This window comes from Myotis yumanensis, unplaced genomic scaffold (genome assembly GCF_028538775.1).
Source record: "Myotis yumanensis isolate MYYU_CA2020_CCGP unplaced genomic scaffold, mMyoYum1.0.hap1 SCAF_6, whole genome shotgun sequence".
Taxonomy (NCBI): domain Eukaryota; kingdom Metazoa; phylum Chordata; class Mammalia; order Chiroptera; family Vespertilionidae; genus Myotis; species Myotis yumanensis.
Window position 1 is genome coordinate 51,717,858 of NW_027223757.1, and position 20,221 is coordinate 51,738,078.

Below are 20,221 nucleotides of genomic sequence, written 5' to 3' on the forward strand. Positions count from 1 at the left end.
CAACCTTGGCATGTGCCCTTGACTGGAATAGAACCTGGGACCCTTCAGTCTGCAGGCTGATGCTCTGTCCATTGAGCCAAACTAGCGAGGGCTGTAGTTCCTTTAAATGCTGCCTCTGGGTTGACAGGGCGTAGAGTTGTCTCCTGTGATTAACTTCCTTCCTCTCTGGTAGAGAGGGGAGGGGATACACTTTTCCAAATTTATGTCCTGCTTTTAGGAAAATAAGTGGAGGGCAGAGAGCTTTTGAATCCAGTTCTTCTCAACTGTTTTCAGCTCAAGGAAGCTTATATATACTTTCTAGACCAGCAATAAATTTGTGAAGAAATTACAAAAAAAGGGGGTGTTGGGTAGGGCAGGGGTGGGCAAACTTTTTGTGAGTGCGTGCCAAAACCCGCAAAATCTCTGACTCAAAATTCTTCTGTGTGCCAACCCTAATTTTTTGGGAACATGTTACGCCTACTTGATATCTCTTACCGTGTACCTATGTGAAGAAACTTAAAGAAATAATAAAGTTCATTCGAGTGACAAAAACACAGTATATGATGATGAAACATACATTTATTTTTTAATGTATACATGTACACTGATAGTCCGACAGAAAACTTTATGACTCCGTTTGATATTATCAGTGGGACTTTTGCTGCTGCATCACTGATGACAGAGATTTTACATCAAGTTTATATTTTGTGACCTTCAGAGATATGCACAAGCTACTACTTTCATCTGTCAGGCTACTCCTATTACGAGACTCAACAAAATTCATCACTGAGAACAAAGATTCACAAGGGTATGTGGATGAAACCAAAACACTGGTCGGATCTAGGAAGGCAGGGAGAATTAAGGCAGAGGCATAGAAATTGCTCTTCCCTTCTCTCATCAATCCATGTCTATGGTCTTTAAGATAACTTGTTATGTAAAATTATTTATTTATCTAAGATGCACCTACACTGAATTTATCTGAAAAATAAAAAAGTCGATATTAAGAAAAAAAATGTAAATGGAAGATTATAAGAGAGGGTTTCACATGCCAGCAAAAGTTACTGGTGTGCCAGGGGTTGCCCACCCCTAGGCTAGGGGCAGTAAATTTTAGGGAAATAACTAGAAGATATATGGAACTAAAATTAGTGGAAGATAAGGATTAGTTTAGTTGGTTTGTTTTTACAGATCTATTTCAGTATTGATTATTAGTCTCTGGTGGTAAGGGTGTTCTTTTATTATTGGTACAGGAAGGGCACCTTTTTCATGGACAATATTATGACCAATTTTTAGATAGAAAAGGGAGGGGTGGTCAGAAAGCACTTCTTGCATCTGCTGTTTCAAAAGTGCTTTTAGCTTTAAAATAACCAATATACCAAAGCAGCATATTTGGGGATGACATATTCTGCTACCCTTTACTACCTGAGTTCTTTTGACTTGATTCTAGTAGTTTTAAAATATATGTTATTTTCCCTTTTTTAAAAAAAAATATATATATTTTATCGATTTTTTACAGAGAGGAAGGGAGAAGGATAGAGAGTTAGAAACATCGATCAGCTGCCTTCTGCACATCCCCAACTGGGGATTTGCCTGCAACCAAGGTACATGCCCTTGACCGGAATTGAACCTGGGACCTTTCAGTCCGCAGGCCCATGCTCTATCCACTGAGCCAAACCAGTTAGGGCTGTTATTTTCCCTTTTATTGGTAACCACTGATCTGATCTATCAATGTAGTCACTCGAGAGACATTAATGTCCCTGCCGCTGCACAGCTGAAAGTCTTGGGATTTCTCTCAACAGTCATCCTGAGTATTCTTTTCTTTTTCTGAGTATTCTTTTTACATTTTTCTTCCGTGTTGAATCTCTCATTTCCTAGATCCCATGTCTTCATCTTTCTTGGTTTACATCCTCACATAAAGGAAAGGACACCTATTTCAACAGATTCCTGAGAAAGGGTGTGTAGAGAAGAAAAATAATTTTCCCTCTACCCTTCTAAGTTCTTGGCTGAGGCCCCTGTAATAAGACAGATTGACAAGAGAAAAACACACAGAAGTTCATTAACATATACTTCATATATACATGGGAGATACCCAGAGGAAAAAAATTAACTCAAGTGCGGGTCATTTTCCTCCATTGTTCTGTGTCCACAGGGAACCCTCTCAATCTCCTTGAAATTTTAAAAATATTATTTATTCGGAAGCTAGTAGCCCTGCGCATGAATCCATATGCCAGTAGGTCGCTGCCGTCCTCCTGTAGCTCTCCGCCCACTACCCTGCCCTCTTGGAGCTCCCCCCGCACCCCCCTCATAGCTTGTTGCCCTGCCCTCTCCTGTAGCTCTCCACCTCCCCCTTGCTTGCTGCCCTGCCCCCTCTTGTAGTTCTCTGCTGCCTGCTTGTGCCACCCTCCTGTAGTTCTTCGCCTGCTGCCCCACCCTCCCGTAGCTCCCCTTGCCCCACTCCCCATTCCCCCGCTCATAGCTTGCTGCCCTGCTCCCTCCTGTAGCTCTCCACAGCCCACTTGTACGTTGCTGGCCCACCTCCTGCTGATCTGTGAAGTGGTCATGATGTGCTTGGTCATTATGCCTCAGGGCATAACTGCTAATTAGCATATTCCTCTCTTATTATATAGGATGTTTTCTACCCATTTTCACAGTTCATTCTTTCTGGAAGTTCTGTGTTGAGTTTGAGTTCTCCCAGAAGCAAACATTCAAACCATAGGAAAAAAAAATCAAATTAAAATACATTTTTTAAAAGGCGAAACCAACAAAATACAGTGTACAGATGATGTATTGTGGAACTGTACACCTGAAACCTTTATAATTCTGTTAACCAGTGTCACCCCAATGAATTCAATAAAAAGATAAAAAACTTTCCCCATTCCCCCGCCCGGGTGGGCGGGGCTGCAATCAAGGCGGGCTGCGTGCTGGGCTTCTAGTTTCCAATATTTATGTTAAGAATGCTGGAAGGGACCCTGGGGCTGCGTGGCTCAGCGGTTGAGCACCGACCTATGAGCCAGGAGGTCATGGTTAGATTCCTGGTCAGGGCACATGCCCTGGCTGAGGGCTCTAGCCCGGGAGGGGGGTGGGGGGGTATGGGGGTTGGTGGTGGTGCAGAAAGCAGCCGATCAGTGATTCTCTCATCACTGATGTTTCTATTTCTCTCTCCCTTCCTCTCTGAAATCAATTTAAAAAAAATACAACGGGATGCAAAACTGAAAAAAAAAAAATGCTGCAAGGGGCGTGATTGTCATACTTGTGTGCGGATTTCCATAGGCGAGAGGTCTAGAAGAATTGCTGGGTCCCGGATAGGCGAATCTGCTTCTCTTTCATATCAAATCTTTCTGCGTGTTGAGGCGGAGAGAACCACGGTGGGCTCCCTCGCTTCTCCATCGTGGCAGAACCTTCAGTCTCATTGTCCTGTTGCGCGTCATCTCCCCACTTCCCATCACTAGGCCCTGGAACCGGGTCGCACGGGCGGATTCCGCTCGCATTCCCTCCAGCAACTGGCGCAGCAGTGACGCCGGGCGTTTCCGCTGCCGAGGGGGCGGGGGCGGGCCTTCCTGGTGGCCGTGGGCGTCGCGGGGTGATGACGCGGGGCGCCGCGTGCTCCCCCACGTGTGCCGCCGCTCTCCCGAGGCTTGCGGGGCTGCGGCGGCCGCTCTTCCTGGGGGGCGTAGTTGTTGGCAGACCCGGTTCGGGAACCTCGGAGGCTCTGGGGCTCTGAGCGCGAAGCCGGGCGCACTGGTGGCGGCCGCGGTAGAGGACCTGTGGCCATGGAGCACCTTTTGCTGGAGGTGGCGGCCGCGCCGCTGCGTTTAATCGCTGCCAAGAACGAGAAGAGCCGCAGCGAGCTGGGCAGGTTCTTGGCCAAGCAGGTAAGAACCAGAGCCAGAGGGGGCATGCCCGGCCGGCCGCCCTCCGCGGGGGCCCGCGGCCCTGCCCCGCCGCGCGCTGCCTCCCGGGGAGCGAGGAGCGGCGCCTTGGCATGCTGGCCCCGTCCTCCGGGCTGGCCCGTGGCGGGGCGTCCGCGCGTCCGCCGAGATTGGAAAGAGCCTTTGTTTTTTTCATTTAGGGGAAGCCTTCCCTTTCTCTCCCCACTGACTGACCCCACGCAGCGCTCTGTCCCCCGTGTGGCAGGCGTGGCCTTCGGGAAGAAATGTTTTGGTTTTTTTCTGTAAAGGAGGCGGAAGTCTGCCCTTTTGCCATGTGTTTTACTTGCGTGTCCCGGGTCCAGCCACCGCTGTTGATTCGGATGAATGTTTTTCTTCTCTGCCCTGTCCATTCTTTTGGGCACTGACAAGTATGGATTGCGTCCCTGCTGTGCCTAAGGCACAGTGTGGTTTTGTGGGGAGACAGACAAATAAATCCGTTACGGTCTCTACTCCCAAGGAACGTAACATTTATTTTTGGAGACAGTTCATGACCAGAAAATCACCTGAAGGAAAAAAACAAGACAGTGCTAACTGCCTGATACCGTAGTAATTACGAGGTAAATTAGAGTTTTCTGGGAAACGGGTCTTGGGTCTTCTAAAAGCCTTTGGGCTCCCTCCCACTCCTCCACCCTCCCACTCCCGCCTGAGTTTGGAATCCTTATCACGCATTATCTTTTTCATTTTAATTTCCTATTTTATGCTTCCCCAGCCCCAGTATCTGTGAGCTTCTTCAAAATAGAACCTCCCCCCCTCCCCCCAGCCCCTAACTCCAGTATCTAGAACTTAGTCACAGATGCGTTGTCTTTATATATCCCATTGCTTAGGAACCTGTGGCAGTATTTTGGGTCTGGAGCTCTTTGGATGTGGAGCGGCAGACAACTAACAGGAGAGGCCTTTCTATTTGGGAATAACAAATGGAACGTGTGAAGCCAAGAGGAGGGAGATGTGGAAAATATCCCTGGGGTTTCTGGCCTTGAGCCGCCAGTGAAGGAAATCACTAACACAAATGGGGGAGGCCTAGAAAGAAAATTGACTTTTGGTGTGCTGGAGTAAGGGAAGACATCATCAGTTCAAATGAGCTGAGTTTGTGACAAGCTCCTGAATTATGTATTGTTGCTGGAGGAATTTTTTCCTTTCATGTAAATAGGCTTTAGAATTTAGCAGAGGTTCTGAATCTAGGGACCACAGACCAGCAACAGGGGGTTTATGATTCCACACCACTGAGTGGATGCAAAATTGGTGTTCATGTACTGGGAGCAGAGCAGGGTGGGGAAATGGTTTGTAGGAAACCGTATTGGTAACGTTATTGGGACCACTTGCCTTCCTTTTCTTTGCCTCACCTTGTCTGCAAGTTCTGTCCTGTCTGGGATATCTTTCAGGTTTGTTTCTTTCCATTTCAGAAAAGAGTTGATTGTGTTGCCATTCTATTTTTCTCCTGTTTTTGGAAACAAAATGGTTTTTATTGGCAAGTAAGGATTGGTTCCCATTTGAGTTTGGTATCTGAATTAAGAATTTTTTAGGATTGTGCTTCCTCCAGTGATCCTTATTAAGCTGGTGACATCATCACCCTCTCTATCCAGTTATATTTTATAGAGAACTGAGGGTCGTCATCATTCTTTTTCCTTCACATATAGCCAAGTTCTCCTGATTTTACTTTCTCAGTGTTGAATCTATTCTTTCCTCTTCATTTCTACCACTACCATCCTACAATTCTCCAGTTTCAGTCTGGATTTTCCAACACCACCAAGCAGTTCTCAGACACCAGCCGTGTGTCTTACAATTTAATTCAAGTCTAACATTTTCTACCTGAAGATATAGCTTCAGATCCCACAGGTGAAGGCTCAGTCCTGTAAAGACTGCCCTTCTGCTCCCACTTCAGATGCTAATTGCAAGACCTGTTGTCACTTGTCTTTCTGACCGCCTGTGGATTGGAGGTTTCAACTATCTCCTCCTTGGGTTTGATTAATTTCCTGGAGCGATTTCTAGAATTCAGAGAAACATTTTACTTACCTTGCATAGGGCAAGGTATATGGGAAGGGGTTTGGAGCGCCCATGCTCTCTGAGTGCGCCACTCTGTCCATCTGTTCATCAACCCAGTTCTCCAGATCATGTCCTTTTAGATCAGCCGTGGGCAAACTACGGCCCGCGGGCCGGATCCGGCCCATTTGAAATGAATAAAACTAAAAAAAAAAAGACCATACCCTTTTATGTAATGATGTTTACTTTGAATTTATGTTAGTTCACACAAACACTTCATCCATGCTTTTGTTCCGGCCCTCCGGTCCAGTTTTAGAACCCATTGTGGCCCTCGAGTCAAAAAGTTTGCCCACCCCTGTTTTAGATACTTACGGAAGCTTCATTACATAGTCATGATTGTTTAAATCTTTGGCCATTGGTGATTGATCTGTTTCTAGCCCCTCTGTCCTCCCTGTAGTTGGCTGGTTCTATCCAGCCCCAACTTGGGCAGCTTTTAAAAATAAACCTCATTAACATAAGGGATGACACTTTTATTCCATCACAGGAAATTCCAAGGGTTTTAAGAGGTCTGTGCCTGGGATAGGGTCAAAGACCAAATAATATTTCTTACTATAATTTGTAATATCACATATCCTTACCTCCTTGATCACTATCTATATTCAGGAAGAGCAGAGTGTTTAGGGTGCATGAGTACGAAGTATAGCTGAAAATCAAATTAATTCTCTTTAATTGCTTTTGGGGACTTTTTGGAAAAGTTACTTAATACCCGTAAGTCTCAATTTCTTGATATATTTCACATGGTAGAAACTAAAGAGTTACAGAGAGTAGTAAAAGCAGGGACTCTGGAGGCCGACTCTGTGTCATGGATTCCTGATTCTGAAGCTAGCTTTGTGACCTTAGCCCCCTTGTTGTAGCATAGTAAGAAGCTAGGAAAATTCTAGGACAGCTGTTCAACCTGTGGGTCGCGACCCCTTTGGGGGTCGAACGACCCTTTCACAGCGGTCGCCTAAGACCATCGGAGAACACATGTGTAATTACATATTGTTTTTGTGATAAATCACTATGCTTTAATTATGTTCAATTTGTAACAATGAAATTGGGGGTCACCACAACGTGAGGAACTGTATTAAAGGGTCGCGGCATTAGGAAGGTTGAGAACCACTGTTCTAGGACAAACAGATGGGGAAACTAAAGATAGATAAACAGTTTGCAGCCACCTAGTAAATCCTATCTTCCCTAAGCCAAGAGTAAATGGTTTGTACTTCTCCTCCCCAACCAGAAGGGAGATAGCTGGGCCATTAAACAAGTCTTAATAAATTTAGGATAATTGAAATTATACAGGTCTATTCAGTGACCTCAATGAAATTAAATTAAGGGGGCAAACATTCAACCCAGAAGTTACTGGAAAAATCCTAAATGTTATAAATTAAATAATAAAATTAAAAGAAAAAACTGATGGTTAAAGAAATCACTGGGAGAATCAGAAAATATTTTGAATTGAATGATACTTTATTTTTTTTAAATATATTTTTTATTGATATTTTACAGAGTGGAAGGGAGAGAGAGATAGAGAGTTAGAAACATCGATGAGAGAGAAACATCGATCAGCTGCCTCCTGCACATCTCCTACTGGGGATGTGCCCGCAACCCAGGTACGTGCCCTTGACCGGAATTGAACCTGGGATCTTTCAGTCCGCAGGCCCATGCTCTATCCACTGAGCCAAACCGGTTTCGACTTGAATGATACTTTAAACAATTTGTGGGATATAGCTAAAGTATTTAGAGGTGAATTCATAACATTAAAATTCTTATAATAGGAAATAGTGGTATTAAAATTCACCTTAAGAAATTAGAAAAAGAAGAGTACATTAAACTCAAAATAAGTTGAAGGAAGAAAATAATAAAGAGTGGAAATTAATGAAAAAGAAAATGGGTAAATAATAGAGCAATTCAGTGAAACCAAATGTTGATTCTTTGAAAAGACTGATCAAGAATAAAAGGGGAAAATTCAAACTACTTGGAATGAAAGAAGGCCACCATTATAGATTCTAAAAAGAATAAGAAGGTAAGTGACTAATATGAACAATTTTTTTGCTGATTAATCAGACTAGTTAGTTAGAAAGGAGCATTTTAAAGACAAAGACAAGATAGGAATAGAACAAAAACAAGCTAAGAATAGAACAAAATTTCCTCAGGTTGATATAGAGCATCTATAGAAACCTGACTAGCATCGTATTTAATACATGAATAACCCAATTTAAAAGTGGGTAAAAGAGCCTTGACTGGTTTTGCTCTGTGGTTAGAGCATTAGCCTAGGCCAGCCGTTGGCAAACTACGGCCCGTGGGCCGGATCCGGCCCGTTTGAAATGAATAAAACTAAAAAAAAAAAAAAAAAAAAAAAAGACTACCCTTTTATGTAATGATGTTTACTTTGAATTTATATTAGTTCACACAAACACTCCATCCATGCTTTTGTTCCGGCCCTCGGGTCCAGTTTAAGAACCCATTGTGGCCCTCGAGTCAAAAAGTTTGCCCACCCCTGGCCTAGGCACTGGCCTGGTTGGGGCACGGGCGGGAGGCAACCAATCAGTGTGTCTTTCTCACATTTGATGTTTTTCTCTCTTTATCTCCCCCTCCTCCTCTCCCTTCTACTCTCTCTAAAAATCAGTGAGAAACATATCCTTTGGTAAGGATTGATTCCGCCCCCCCCTCCCCAAAAAAAACAAAGTGGGTAAAAGAAATGAAAAAACTCATCACAGAAGAAGATAAATGAATGGCCATAAACACTTGAAAAATGTATGAGCCTCTTTGGTCGTCAGGGGAATGCAAATAAAACCACCAGATACCACTGGATCTCTTCTAACATTAAGACTGACAATACTGTGTGTTAGTGGGTTATGTAGCAACTAGAGCTCTCAATCATTGCTAGTGGAGTGTAAACTGGTACAACTGATTTAGAAAACAGTTTCTTTTAAACATCGAAAAAAATTTTTTTAATTAAAATTAAAATTTACTATCTGTTGAAGCATACAGTTGCCATATAACTCAGCAGTCTTACTCTTAGTTAATGAAAAAGATTAAGAGTAATGAATATTCATGTCCATAAATCTCTTGTACATGAGTGTTCATAGTAGTTTTTTTTAAAAAATATGTTTTATTTATTTTTTACAGGGAGGAAAGGAGAGGAATAGAGAGTTAGAAACATCAATGAGAGAGAAACATCGATCAGCTGCCTCCTGCACACCCCCTACTGGGGATGTACCCACAACCAAGGTACATGCCCTTGACCGGAATCGAACCTGGGACCCTTCAGTCCCCAGGCCGACGCTCTATCCAGTGAGCCAAACCGGTTAGGGCCATAGTAGTTTTATTGGTGGTAGCTGGAAACCGTGAAAATATCCATCAAACATGTAAATGAAAAAACAAGTTAATATATTTATACAGTGAAAAACTAGACAGTAGTGAAATGGAATAAACTATTGAAGCATACAACTACATGGGTGATTACCAAAAGCATCAATACTGAGCAAAAGAAGCTAGACAGGAAAGAGTACATACCGTATTATTCGATTTATATAAAGGTCTAGAATAGGCAAATCTATAATCTATCGTCATAAAATCAAGTCATTGGTTGTCTAGGGTGAGGGGGTTGACTGCAAAGGAACTTGAGGGAACTTTGGATTTGATATTTTAATTGAGGAGGAGGTTACAAAGTGTATACATATTCAAAACTCATCCAAATATAAATGGCTGCATTTTATTGTATATAAGTTATATTATAAAAGCCAATAAAGTTGATTTTTAAAAAGTTAAACATCTGTTTCCTCTAACACAGTTTTCTAGATTTCCTTTTGAAGAAAAGGTTGATTAAATAATGTCCTCTGGAGGTTTTTTCGTAGCTCACAAGTGTCCATGTGAATAACATGTCTAATTTCCTCAGGTTGATGCAGAGCATTTGTAACAGTCTAACCACTGAGCAACCAGCCAGGGCCCTTTTACCCACTTTTAAATTGGGTTGTGCATGTATTAACTATGATGCTAGCTAGGTTTCTATAGATGCTCTGTATTAACCTGAGGAAATTAGACATGTTATATTTGTTTATTTTGTAGATGATACAGATTTTTTCTTCTTCACAGAATAACCACTTACTATATTACTGTCATTTTATTTTTATATTTTAAAAATATACTTTTAGGGGGCTTATTTATAGGGACATTCGGCAGTTGAAAATGTGAGGTCATGCCTCTATATCATGGCCAAATCTGTTAAATTTCCTTGCCTCCATTTTTATGAGGTCCTTTGGGTGGCCCCCTATAAACAGAACTAATATTGATAGAATTTGTTTTAAGATAATATTCTTTCCCCATCGGTGCTTTGTTCAAAATTAGGTGTTTTTATGAAGAGAATGCCCAATAATTTGGGAGGCTTTGTAAGAGTTCTGGGGTAAGGTGACTTCTTTTCAGAGTGATAACTTTGGAAAAAATTGTTATGTTTTTGCATATGGCGTTTAGATTGTGTTCAAGCTGCACTCTTTTTTTTAATTTTTTTAATATATTTTATTGATTTTTTACAGAGAGGAAGGGAGGGGGATAGAGAGTTAGAAACATCGATGAGAGAGAAACATTGATCAGCTGCCTCCTGCACACTCCCCACTGGGGATGTGCCCGAAACCAAGGTACATGCCCTTGACCGGAATCGAACTTAGGACACTTCAGTCTGCAGGCCGATGCTCTATCCACTGAACCAAACCGGTTGGGGCTCAAGCTGCATTCTTATAAATAATTGTTTAATTTGAAACTCCTTAAAATAAATTTATAGTATTGGGCTTGCTAGGTCAGAGGGTATGTCGCTTTGTTTGACAGCAAGGGTTGTACAGTCCTGCATACACTCTAGCAACATGAGACCTTTTATACACTACAGTTTCCCCTATTATGCTTAATGGACATTCGGAGCCCAGGCACCAGAATTTTGTGGTGTATTTCATCTTGCATATCAAAGTGTGATTGTCTGTTTTGGATTTGTTTTTTTGTTTATTAGAGGCTGGAGCTTTTATAGGGATAGCTTTATTTATATTCAGGAATTGATTTTTTTTAACATTTAAAAAATATATTTTTATTGATTTCAGAGAGGAAGGGAGAGGGGGAGAGAGATAGAAATATCAGTGATGAGAGAGAATCATTGATCAGGTGCCTCCTGCACACCCCATGCTGGGGACCAAGCCTGCAACCAGACCCTTCGGTCTGCAGGCTGACGCTCTATCCACTGAGCCAAACCGGTTAGGGGCAAGAATTGATTTCTTAATCTCTGCCCTTTCCTCAAGAGAGTTGGCAGTTTTGTGTACTAACTGCAGTTTTTAAATTTTTTTTGTTTTCATTTAATTCTTATATTTTCCTTCAAGAGCAAAGGAGCCCTGGGAGAGTGTTTTGACCCTGAAGCATAGATTATTTTTCAGAGAAGCTGTATAGTATTTTACATGGATTTGCTATTAGTCCTTTTACCTGAAACCCCAGGGGACCTATTGCTAACAGCCTTTACATTAATGAACTCTAATCCTATATTGCTAAAAACCCCCACTGTGTCTTGTTGTTTTTTACATTTTATTTTAGAGAGAGAAATATTGGTGTGAGAGAGAAACTTTGATTGGTTGCCTCCCACACATGCCTGACCAGGGATCGAACCCACCACCTTTTGTTGTCCAGGATGAGGGTCCAACCAACTGAGCCACACTGGCCAGGGTGTTTTATAAAGTAAACTGACCTTTGAAGTCTGGAAACTGGTTATTTTAATTCCAAGCTAGAACTCTTGGCTCCTCTACAGTAGTGCAAACAAATCATATATATATATATATATATATATATATATATACACACACACACACACATATATATACACACACACATATACACACACACACACACACACACACACACACATATATATATGTATATATATATCCCTAATATGCAAGTAGACCGAACAGTGGAACAACTGAACAACCCGTCGCTGTGCGCGGAACATGTGGGCATCGGCAGGCTTGGCGGGATGGTGGAGCAGGTGGGCGGGGTGCCAGACCAAGGCAGGGCGCAGGTCACTGTCATCAGGGCAAGCCTCTGGTGCTTACTGAAAATTCTTTGCTCCCGCGTGCTGCGGTCCCATCCAGCGCTCACACCCACTGCCAGTGCCAGCCCTAATCACTCCACGCCTTCGTAGGTAGGTGTGAGCAGGGCCGGCGCCAGCTGCTGCAGCAAGGGGACTGGTGGCCGAGGCAGGAGGGGCCAGTAGGGGCGCGGAAGATGGGCTGAGACCTGCCCCTGTGCCCACTGCAGCCTCGAGGCCCACATTCCTTTCAAGGTGCATGAATTTGTGCACTGGGCCCCTAGTATTGTATATATAGATCTTTGTGTGGCTTTTCTCTTAGGTGTGGACACCTCAAGATCGCCAGTGTATCCTGAATACCTTAGCACAGTTACTTCTGGATAAGGACTATACTATTCTGATCGGTCGCCAATTTCGCCCTATCCTTTTGGATTTGCTGGAAAGGAATGCTGAAGCCATTAAAGCTGGAGGCCAAGTCAACCATGATCTACACGAACGACTCTGTGTCTCAATGAGCAAGCTCATCGGTAGCCATCCTGATGTCCTCCCGTAAGTAACAGTATTATTCTTCATGTTTCTTCTTGCAGTGGTAGAACCTGCTCTCTCCTGGGAAGTAAGGAGGAGTCTGATCTGAGAATGGAAGAGGAAAAATACAGGAAAGAAAGAGATAAGTGGTACTGTTTTATAAAAATAATCACAGAAACTCTTTATATCCTGCTCAGTTCAGTAACCATGTATTAGGTTTCTCTTAAATCTTGGCCATCAAGACAGAAAAATGGCCAAGATATGTCCCCTACCTCCAAGGATTATATCATCTGGCAATACATGCATATAAGGCATATTTAAATGAGTTTTAGCTGAGGCTCTTAAAGCATCCACTTCAAATGGATGAGATTTGTGGCTTGCTAGAGGAGCTGAGGGCGTGGGTTAGAAGAGGTCTAGTATTCATTTTAGCTTTTTATAAATCTGTCCAAATCAGTATGGTAAGAAGTTGTGTTAGAGCTGTATTCTAATGTATTTCTCTTTTAACCTGCTCCATTTCTAATCTGGGCTAGTTTACCACTCATTCAACAACATGGTAATTCCCCCACTCCCAGGGGTTACCATATTAATACTGAATTTATTGCATAACATAATACAGCCCAGAACTTCTGGGCTTAAACAAGCCTCTTATCTCAGCTTCTGAAGTATCTTGGGTTATAGGCATATGCCACACACATGGCTTTCTCTCTCCCTTTTTTTTTATTTTTAAATATATTTTATTGATTTTTTAAAGAGAGGAAGGGAGAGGGATAGAAAGTTAGAAACATCAGTGAGAGAGAGAGAAACATTGATCAGCTGCCTCCTGCACATCCCCTACTGGGGATGTTGCCTGCAACCAAGGTACATGCCCTTGACTGGAATTGAACCTGGGACCTTTCAGTCCGCAGGCCGACGCTCTATCCACTGAGCCAAACCAGTTAGGGCCTCTCTCTTTTTTTTTTAACCTTCACCTGAGAATATTTTTTCCATTGATATTTAGAGAGAGTAGAAGGGAAGGGGGAGAGAGAAAGAGAAATTTTGATGTGAGAGAGACACATCAATTGGTTGTCTCCTGCATATGCTCTGACCAGGGCCCGGGATGAACCTGCAACCAAGGTACATGCCCTTGATTGTGATTAAACCCAATACCCTTTGGTGTTTGGACTAATGCTGTAACTACTGAGCAATCGGCCAGGGCGCTCTTTTAAATTGATAGTAAAATATAGTTTATGTGGAATAGCCAAAAGAGGCAGGAAAATGACCTTCAAGGTTTTTTTTAAATTGAGAAGGTAAAGAACCTTTTACTCTAAATGTGAGTAATGTTTGTATTAATAGGAGTATCTCTTTTATCCATCTCTTATGTATTAGTTTTCATCAACACAATAAGTACACTTGGCTTTCTTGAAAGTATGGTCTCTAGTCTGGTCCTTGAATGAGGGAATACGAAATGAAGGCTTGCGGGGGAAACCATAATTTTTATGAGCTTTTTTCTAAAAGGGGAGGAAAAAAATAGGCCTAGTTTTATTTATTTTTTTTTTTTTATTTTTTTTTTTATAATAATTTTTATTTCTTAAAGTATTACAAAGAGTGTTACATATGTCTCCTTTTTCCCCCCCATGACATTCCCTCGGCCCCTACCCCCCGCCCCCCCCCCGTCCCGTGTCTTGTGTCCATTGGTTAATCTTATATGCATGCATATAGGTCCTTCAGTTGGTCTCTTAATCCCCCCCCCAACCCTCCCCAGGCTCCCCATTGTAGTTTAACATTCTGTTCAATGTTGCTCTGCTTCTGTATCTACACCTGTTCATCAGTCCATACTGGTCCCCTTTATTTGTCCCAGCCTCACTGGAGCAGTCTCAACCTCACCAGGGCCGTCTGAGCCTCACCAGGGCCGTTTCAACCTCACCGGGGTCGTCCCTACCTCACGGGGGCCGTTTCAACCTGACCGGGGTTGTCCCTACCACGCCGGGGCCGTTTCGACCTGACTGGGGTCGTCCCTACCTCACGGGGGCCGTTTCAACCTCACCGGGGTTGTCCCTACCACACCGGGGCTGTTACAACCTGACTGGAGTTGTCCCTACCTCACCGGGGCCGTTTCAACCTGACCGGGGTCGTCCCTACCTCACGGGGGCCGTTTCAACCTGACTGGGGTTGTCCCTACCACGCCGGGGCCGTTACGACCTGACTGGGGTCGTCCCTACCTCACGGGGGCCGTTTCAACCTCACCGGGGTCGTCCCTACCACACCGGGGCCGTTTCGACCTGACTGGGGTCGTCCCTACCTCACGGGGGCCGTTTCAACCTCACCGGGGTCGTCCCTACCACGCCGGGGCCGTTTCGACCTGACTGGGGTCGTCCCTACCTCACGGGGGCTGTTTCAACCTCACCGGGGTCGTCCCTACCACGCCGGGGCCGTTTCGACCTGACTGGGGTCGTCCCTACCTCACGGGGGCTGTTTCAACCTCACCGGGGTTGTCCCTACCACACCGGGGCCGTTTCAACCTGACCGGGGTTGTCCCTACCACGCCGGGGCCGTTTCGACCTGACTGGGGTCGTCCCTACCTCACGGGGGCTGTTTCAACCTCACCGGGGTCGTCCCTACCTCACGGGGGCCGTTTCAACCTGACTGGGGTTGTCCCTACCACGCCGGGGCCGTTTCGACCTGACTGGGGTCGTCCCTACCTCACGGGGGCTGTTTCAACCTCACCGGGGTCGTCCCTACCACACCGGGGCCGTTTCGACCTGACTGGGGTCGTCCCTACCTCACGGGGGCCGTTTCATCCTGACCGGGGTTGTCCCTACCACGCCGGGGCCGTTTCGACCTGACTGGGGTCGTCCCTACCTCACGGGGGCCGTTTCAACCTCACCGGGGTTGTCCCTACCACACCGGGGCTGTTTCAACCTGACCGGAGTTGTCCCTACCACACCGGGGCCATTACAACCTGACTGGGGTTGTCCCTACCTCACGGGGGCCGTTTCAACCTGACTGGGGTTGTCCCTACCACGCCGGGGCCGTTTCGACCTGACTGGGGTCGTCCCTACCTCACGGGGGCTGTTTCAACCTCACCGGGGTCGTCCCTACCACACCGGGGCCGTTTCGACCTGACTGGGGTCGTCCCTACCTCACGGGGGCCGTTTCAACCTCACCGGGGTTGTCCCTACCACGCCGGGGCCGTTTCGACCTGACTGGGGTCGTCCCTACCTCACGGGGGCTGTTTCAACCTCACCGGGGTCGTCCCTACCACACCGGGGCCGTTTCGACCTGACTGGGGTCGTCCCTACCTCACGGGGGCTGTTTCAACCTCACCGGGGTCGTCCCTACCTCACGGGGGCCGTTTCAACCTGACTGGGGTTGTCCCTACCACACCGGGGCCGTTTCGACCTGACTGGGGTCGTCCCTACCTCACGGGGGCTGTTTCAACCTCACCGGGGTCGTCCCTACCACACCGGGGCCGTTTCGACCTGACTGGGGTCGTCCCTACCTCACGGGGGCTGTTTCAACCTCACCGGGGTCGTCCCTACCACACCGGGGCCGTTTCGACCTGACTGGGGTCGTCCCTACCTCACGGGGGCTGTTTCAACCTCACCGGGGTCGTCCCTACCACACCGGGGCCGTTTCGACCTGACTGGGGTCGTCCCTACCTCACGGGGGCTGTTTCAACCTCACCGGGGTCGTCCCTACCACACCGGGGCCGTTTCGACCTGACTGGGGTCGTCCCTACCTCACGGGGGCTGTTTCAACCTCACCGGGGTTGTCCCTACCACACCGGGGCCGTTTCAACCTGACCGGGGTTGTCCCTACCACGCCGGGGCCGTTCCGACCTGACTGGGGTCGTCCCTACCTCACGGGGGCTGTTTCAACCTCACCGGGGTCGTCCCTACCTCACGGGGGCCGTTTCAACCTGACTGGGGTCGTCCCTACCTCACGGGGGCCGTTTCTACCTGACTGGGGTCGTCCCTACCTCACGGGGGCTGTTTCAACCTCACCGGGGTCGTCCCTACCACACCGGGGCCGTTTCGACCTGACTGGGGTCGTCCCTACCTCACGGGGGCTGTTTCAACCTCACCGGGGTTGTCCCTACCACACCGGGGCCGTTTCAACCTCACCGGGGTTGTCCCTACCACGCCGGGGCCGTTTCGACCTGACTGGGGTCGTCCCTACCTCACGGGGGCTGTTTCAACCTCACCGGGGTCGTCCCTACCTCACGGGGGCCGTTTCAACCTGACTGGGGTTGTCCCTACCACGCCGGGGCCGTTTCGACCTGACTGGGGTCGTCCCTACCTCACGGGGGCCGTTTCAACCTCACCGGGGTTGTCCCTACCACACCGGGGCTGTTTCGACCTGACTGGGGTCGTCCCTACCTCACGGGGGCTGTTTCAACCTCACCGGGGCCATCCCAGCCTTACCGGGGAAACAGGAAGTTTGGCCTTCTGTCCCCTGCCGGCGGCTCCCCACTAGACAAAATCTCCAGGCGTTCCTGGTGGTTGCACATCCAGCGCTCCTGCCCTCCACCAAGTGCACAGACTGCTTGTCTGCTGTCCCGCAGCGCCCCACCAGAGACTGGGACCAGTGGGCATGTTTGTGCGCTTGCTGGTACAGCAGTTCCACAGTGCCGGCCGAGTCAAGCCCAGCCCTGGCCGGCCCCGGACCCGACTCTGCCCCCCGATTGCGTCCCTCCCAGATGCAAGGAGCTGAAATCTGCAGCCTGCTGGGATGGGCTCTGTACTTGGTGCTTCAGCACATCCTACTCAGTCTCAATGCGCTTCTTTCTATGCGAGGAGTTGAAATCTGCAGTTTGTTGGGTTGGGCTCTGTACTTGGTGTCACATCCTACTCAGTCTCAATGTTCTTTCTCTCCTTCCAGTTGTAGAGCTTCCACTGGGCCAAGTTTCCCATGGTTCTGTATGATAGGTGTTTGTCTGATATTTGGTAGTTTCGATGTTGTTGTGTGAGGTAGCACGCACAGGTCTCTTCCTTATGCCGCCATCCTGGTTCTCCTGGGTCTGCTTCTTGAGTGTGTCTCTCATGGCTGCGAGCAGTTGAAGTCTGCAATTTGTTGGGATAGGCTGCAAAAGCGCAGGTGGGTCTTTTTGTGCACCTGGCACAGCTTGGATGGGGATGTAAATTGATTAGGGCTGAGTCTCAGGGAGTCGCCATGGCGGAGCAAATAGCACTGGCTGAGTCTCCGCGGCCCCTTGACTCTCTGCCAGGGCTTTGTGTCCCCCAGTGCCGGTGAGCAGCTGTGCAACAGAGTCTCCCTCGCTTTCTGATGGCTGCAAGGCCGTGCTGCCTCTCCCCGTAGGGTCTGGTGCTTCATGATCCCGCCTGAACCAGCTCAGTGGATTTGAAAGTTTGCAGAAGAAGGCGCTTCTACTTGTGGGTCTGGCACACCCCAGATGGGAATGTAAATTGCGTAGGGCGGGGTCACAGGGAGTCGCCGGGGCGGAGACTCAGCGGCCCCTTGCCTATCCAGGACACCAGGGCTTTGCGTCCCCCAGTGCCGGCGAGCAGCCGAGCGCCAGAGCCTCCCTCGCTTCCTGACCGCTGGAAGGCCGTGCCGTCTCTCGCCTTGGAGCCTGGGGCCTCAGAGACCCGCCCGAACCAGCTCAGTGGATTTGAGAGTTTGTAAAAGCACAGTCATTCCCTCTTGTGCCTCTGGCACAGCCCTGAGGGTAGGGCGGGGTCACAGGGAGTCACCAGCGTGGAGGAAATAGCGATGGCGGCGTCTCCGCGCCCCTCGCCTCTCCGGGACACCAGGACTTCTTGTCCCTCGGTGCCGGCGAGCAGCCGCGTATCAGAGCTTCCCTCGCTCTCCGACCACTGCAAGGCCGTGGCCGCCTCTCCCTGTGGGATCTGGGGCCTCAGAGACCCGCCCCGAGCAAGCCCAGAGGATTCGAGGGTTCGTAAAAAACCGAGAATCCATTTGCAGCCCGCGTGGCGTGTGACTGCGTACCTCTGGTTTTGGTGCCTCCGTAGCTCCCACTCAGTCTCACTGCGCTTCTTTCTTTTCCTCCAGTTGTAGATCTCCCACTGGGCCAACTTCCCCATGGTTCTGAGTGGCGGTTGTTTACTTCATAGTTGATAGTTTCAATGATGCTGTGAGAGAGCAGCACACACAGGTCCGCTCCCTACGCCGCCATCTTGGTTCTCCCAGGCCTAGTTTTATTAAAATAGAAAATATCTAGCAAAGGAAAGAATAGCATCATATTTGGTAATCAGGAACACGTGGTGTGGTTTAATTGAGGATTGGGATTATGGCCTTACTTGGTAATCATCTACGTGTACTTGACCTTGGTACTCTTTCACTAGGTGTGCTAGTCAGTTCTGTAGGATTGGCCTGTGGGTAACTTGAACCCCAACTTCTCTTTAAGGCTTTATAGTAGAGTGCTTCCAGAATTATTAAAATGATGGATTATCTACATCTGGTCTCATTAGCTTCAAATTTTATGTTCTTATTAAATGAATGTGAGGTACATACCTAAAGGGTGTCCCAAAATTCACGCAAGAAGTAATTTAGATAGAAAACACAGGTTTATAATTAAAAATTGTAAATTTTTTATTGATTCATAAAGTATACAGTATAGGGTTATGTATGGAATAGCATATCAGGTAAATGGCCTCCACGGCTTTGCTGGCACATACAAACTCTTTTGTTGAAATTTTCCATGACCGCTTTGCATAAATGTGGCTGAATTTTGTTGATACAGTGCTTAATTTCCTCCTTCAAGGCGTGGGTGGTCATGGGCTTGTTGGCATAAACCTTAGACTTCAAAAAACCCCAAAGAAAAAAGTCCAACGGCGTTAATCGCATGATCTGGGCGGCCAATTCTGATCACCAAAATGGAAAATTACACGACCAGGAAATGACTCATGCAGTAATTGAATTATTTCTCAGGCTGTATGGCATGTGGCACCGTCTTGTTGAAGCCACATGTCGTCTACATCCATAGCTTGCAATTTAGGCACAAAAAACTGGATTATCATGTCGCAAGTACCATTAACTGTTACTGCCTGAGCAGCCGCATTTTGGTCATGGAAAATTTCAACAAAAGAGTGCGTATGTGCCAGCAAAGCCGTGGAGGCCATTTACCTGATATGCTATTCCGTACATAACCCTATGTTGTATACTTTATGAATCAATAAAAAATTTACAATTTTTAATTATAGACCTGTGTTTTCTATCAAAATTACTTCTTGTGTGAATTTTGGGACGCCCTTTACTTTTTTAATTTACAATTTACCAGGGCAGTATATTTTACTTTATATTTTATTTATGTTCCTCCGTTGTTCCAAAATGATATAATGCAGCTTAAAAAGGTGCCTGTGATAGAGTAACTTAAAACCAAGCAAAAAAAAAAAAAAGCTGTGCGTGATGTGCAGTGAACTATAGGTAGTGATTTGGAATGGGATTTTGATTTTTAGTTTTAAGAAATGCAGCTGATTAGTTTAACATGTGCCTCAGATTTACATAGAGGAAATATACCTAATGTTTTAGGAATATACCTAATATATTTAGATAGGATACAGTTATTTATTCAGTAGATTCATGTACTAGTAGAAGGTCCTCTCTTTTAAGCTCTAGTCTAGACCACATCATGAGGGTAAGAAAATCACGTATAATGGGTTCCTGTACTTGCAAACAATTGAATACAATATGTTAATAGAGTTGTCAGCCAAATAGATAAGGGGAGCAAGGAAATCATTGAAGTAACAGAAATGAG

The 20,221-nt window shown here is 46.3% G+C and overlaps 1 protein-coding gene across 1 annotated transcript in view; it reads left to right on the plus strand.

Annotated features, from left to right (window-relative positions):
• The first annotated feature begins 3,655 nt into the window (after positions 1 to 3,655).
• The window catches only part of MDN1 (midasin AAA ATPase 1), a 155,209-nt gene continuing 138,643 nt past the window's right edge, over positions 3,656 to 20,221 (plus strand). The window contains 2 exon segments of the mRNA XM_070418082.1: positions 3,656 to 3,848; positions 12,302 to 12,528. Of these exon segments, the coding sequence (XP_070274183.1) occupies positions 3,747 to 3,848; positions 12,302 to 12,528 (329 nt within the window). The 5' untranslated portion in view covers positions 3,656 to 3,746.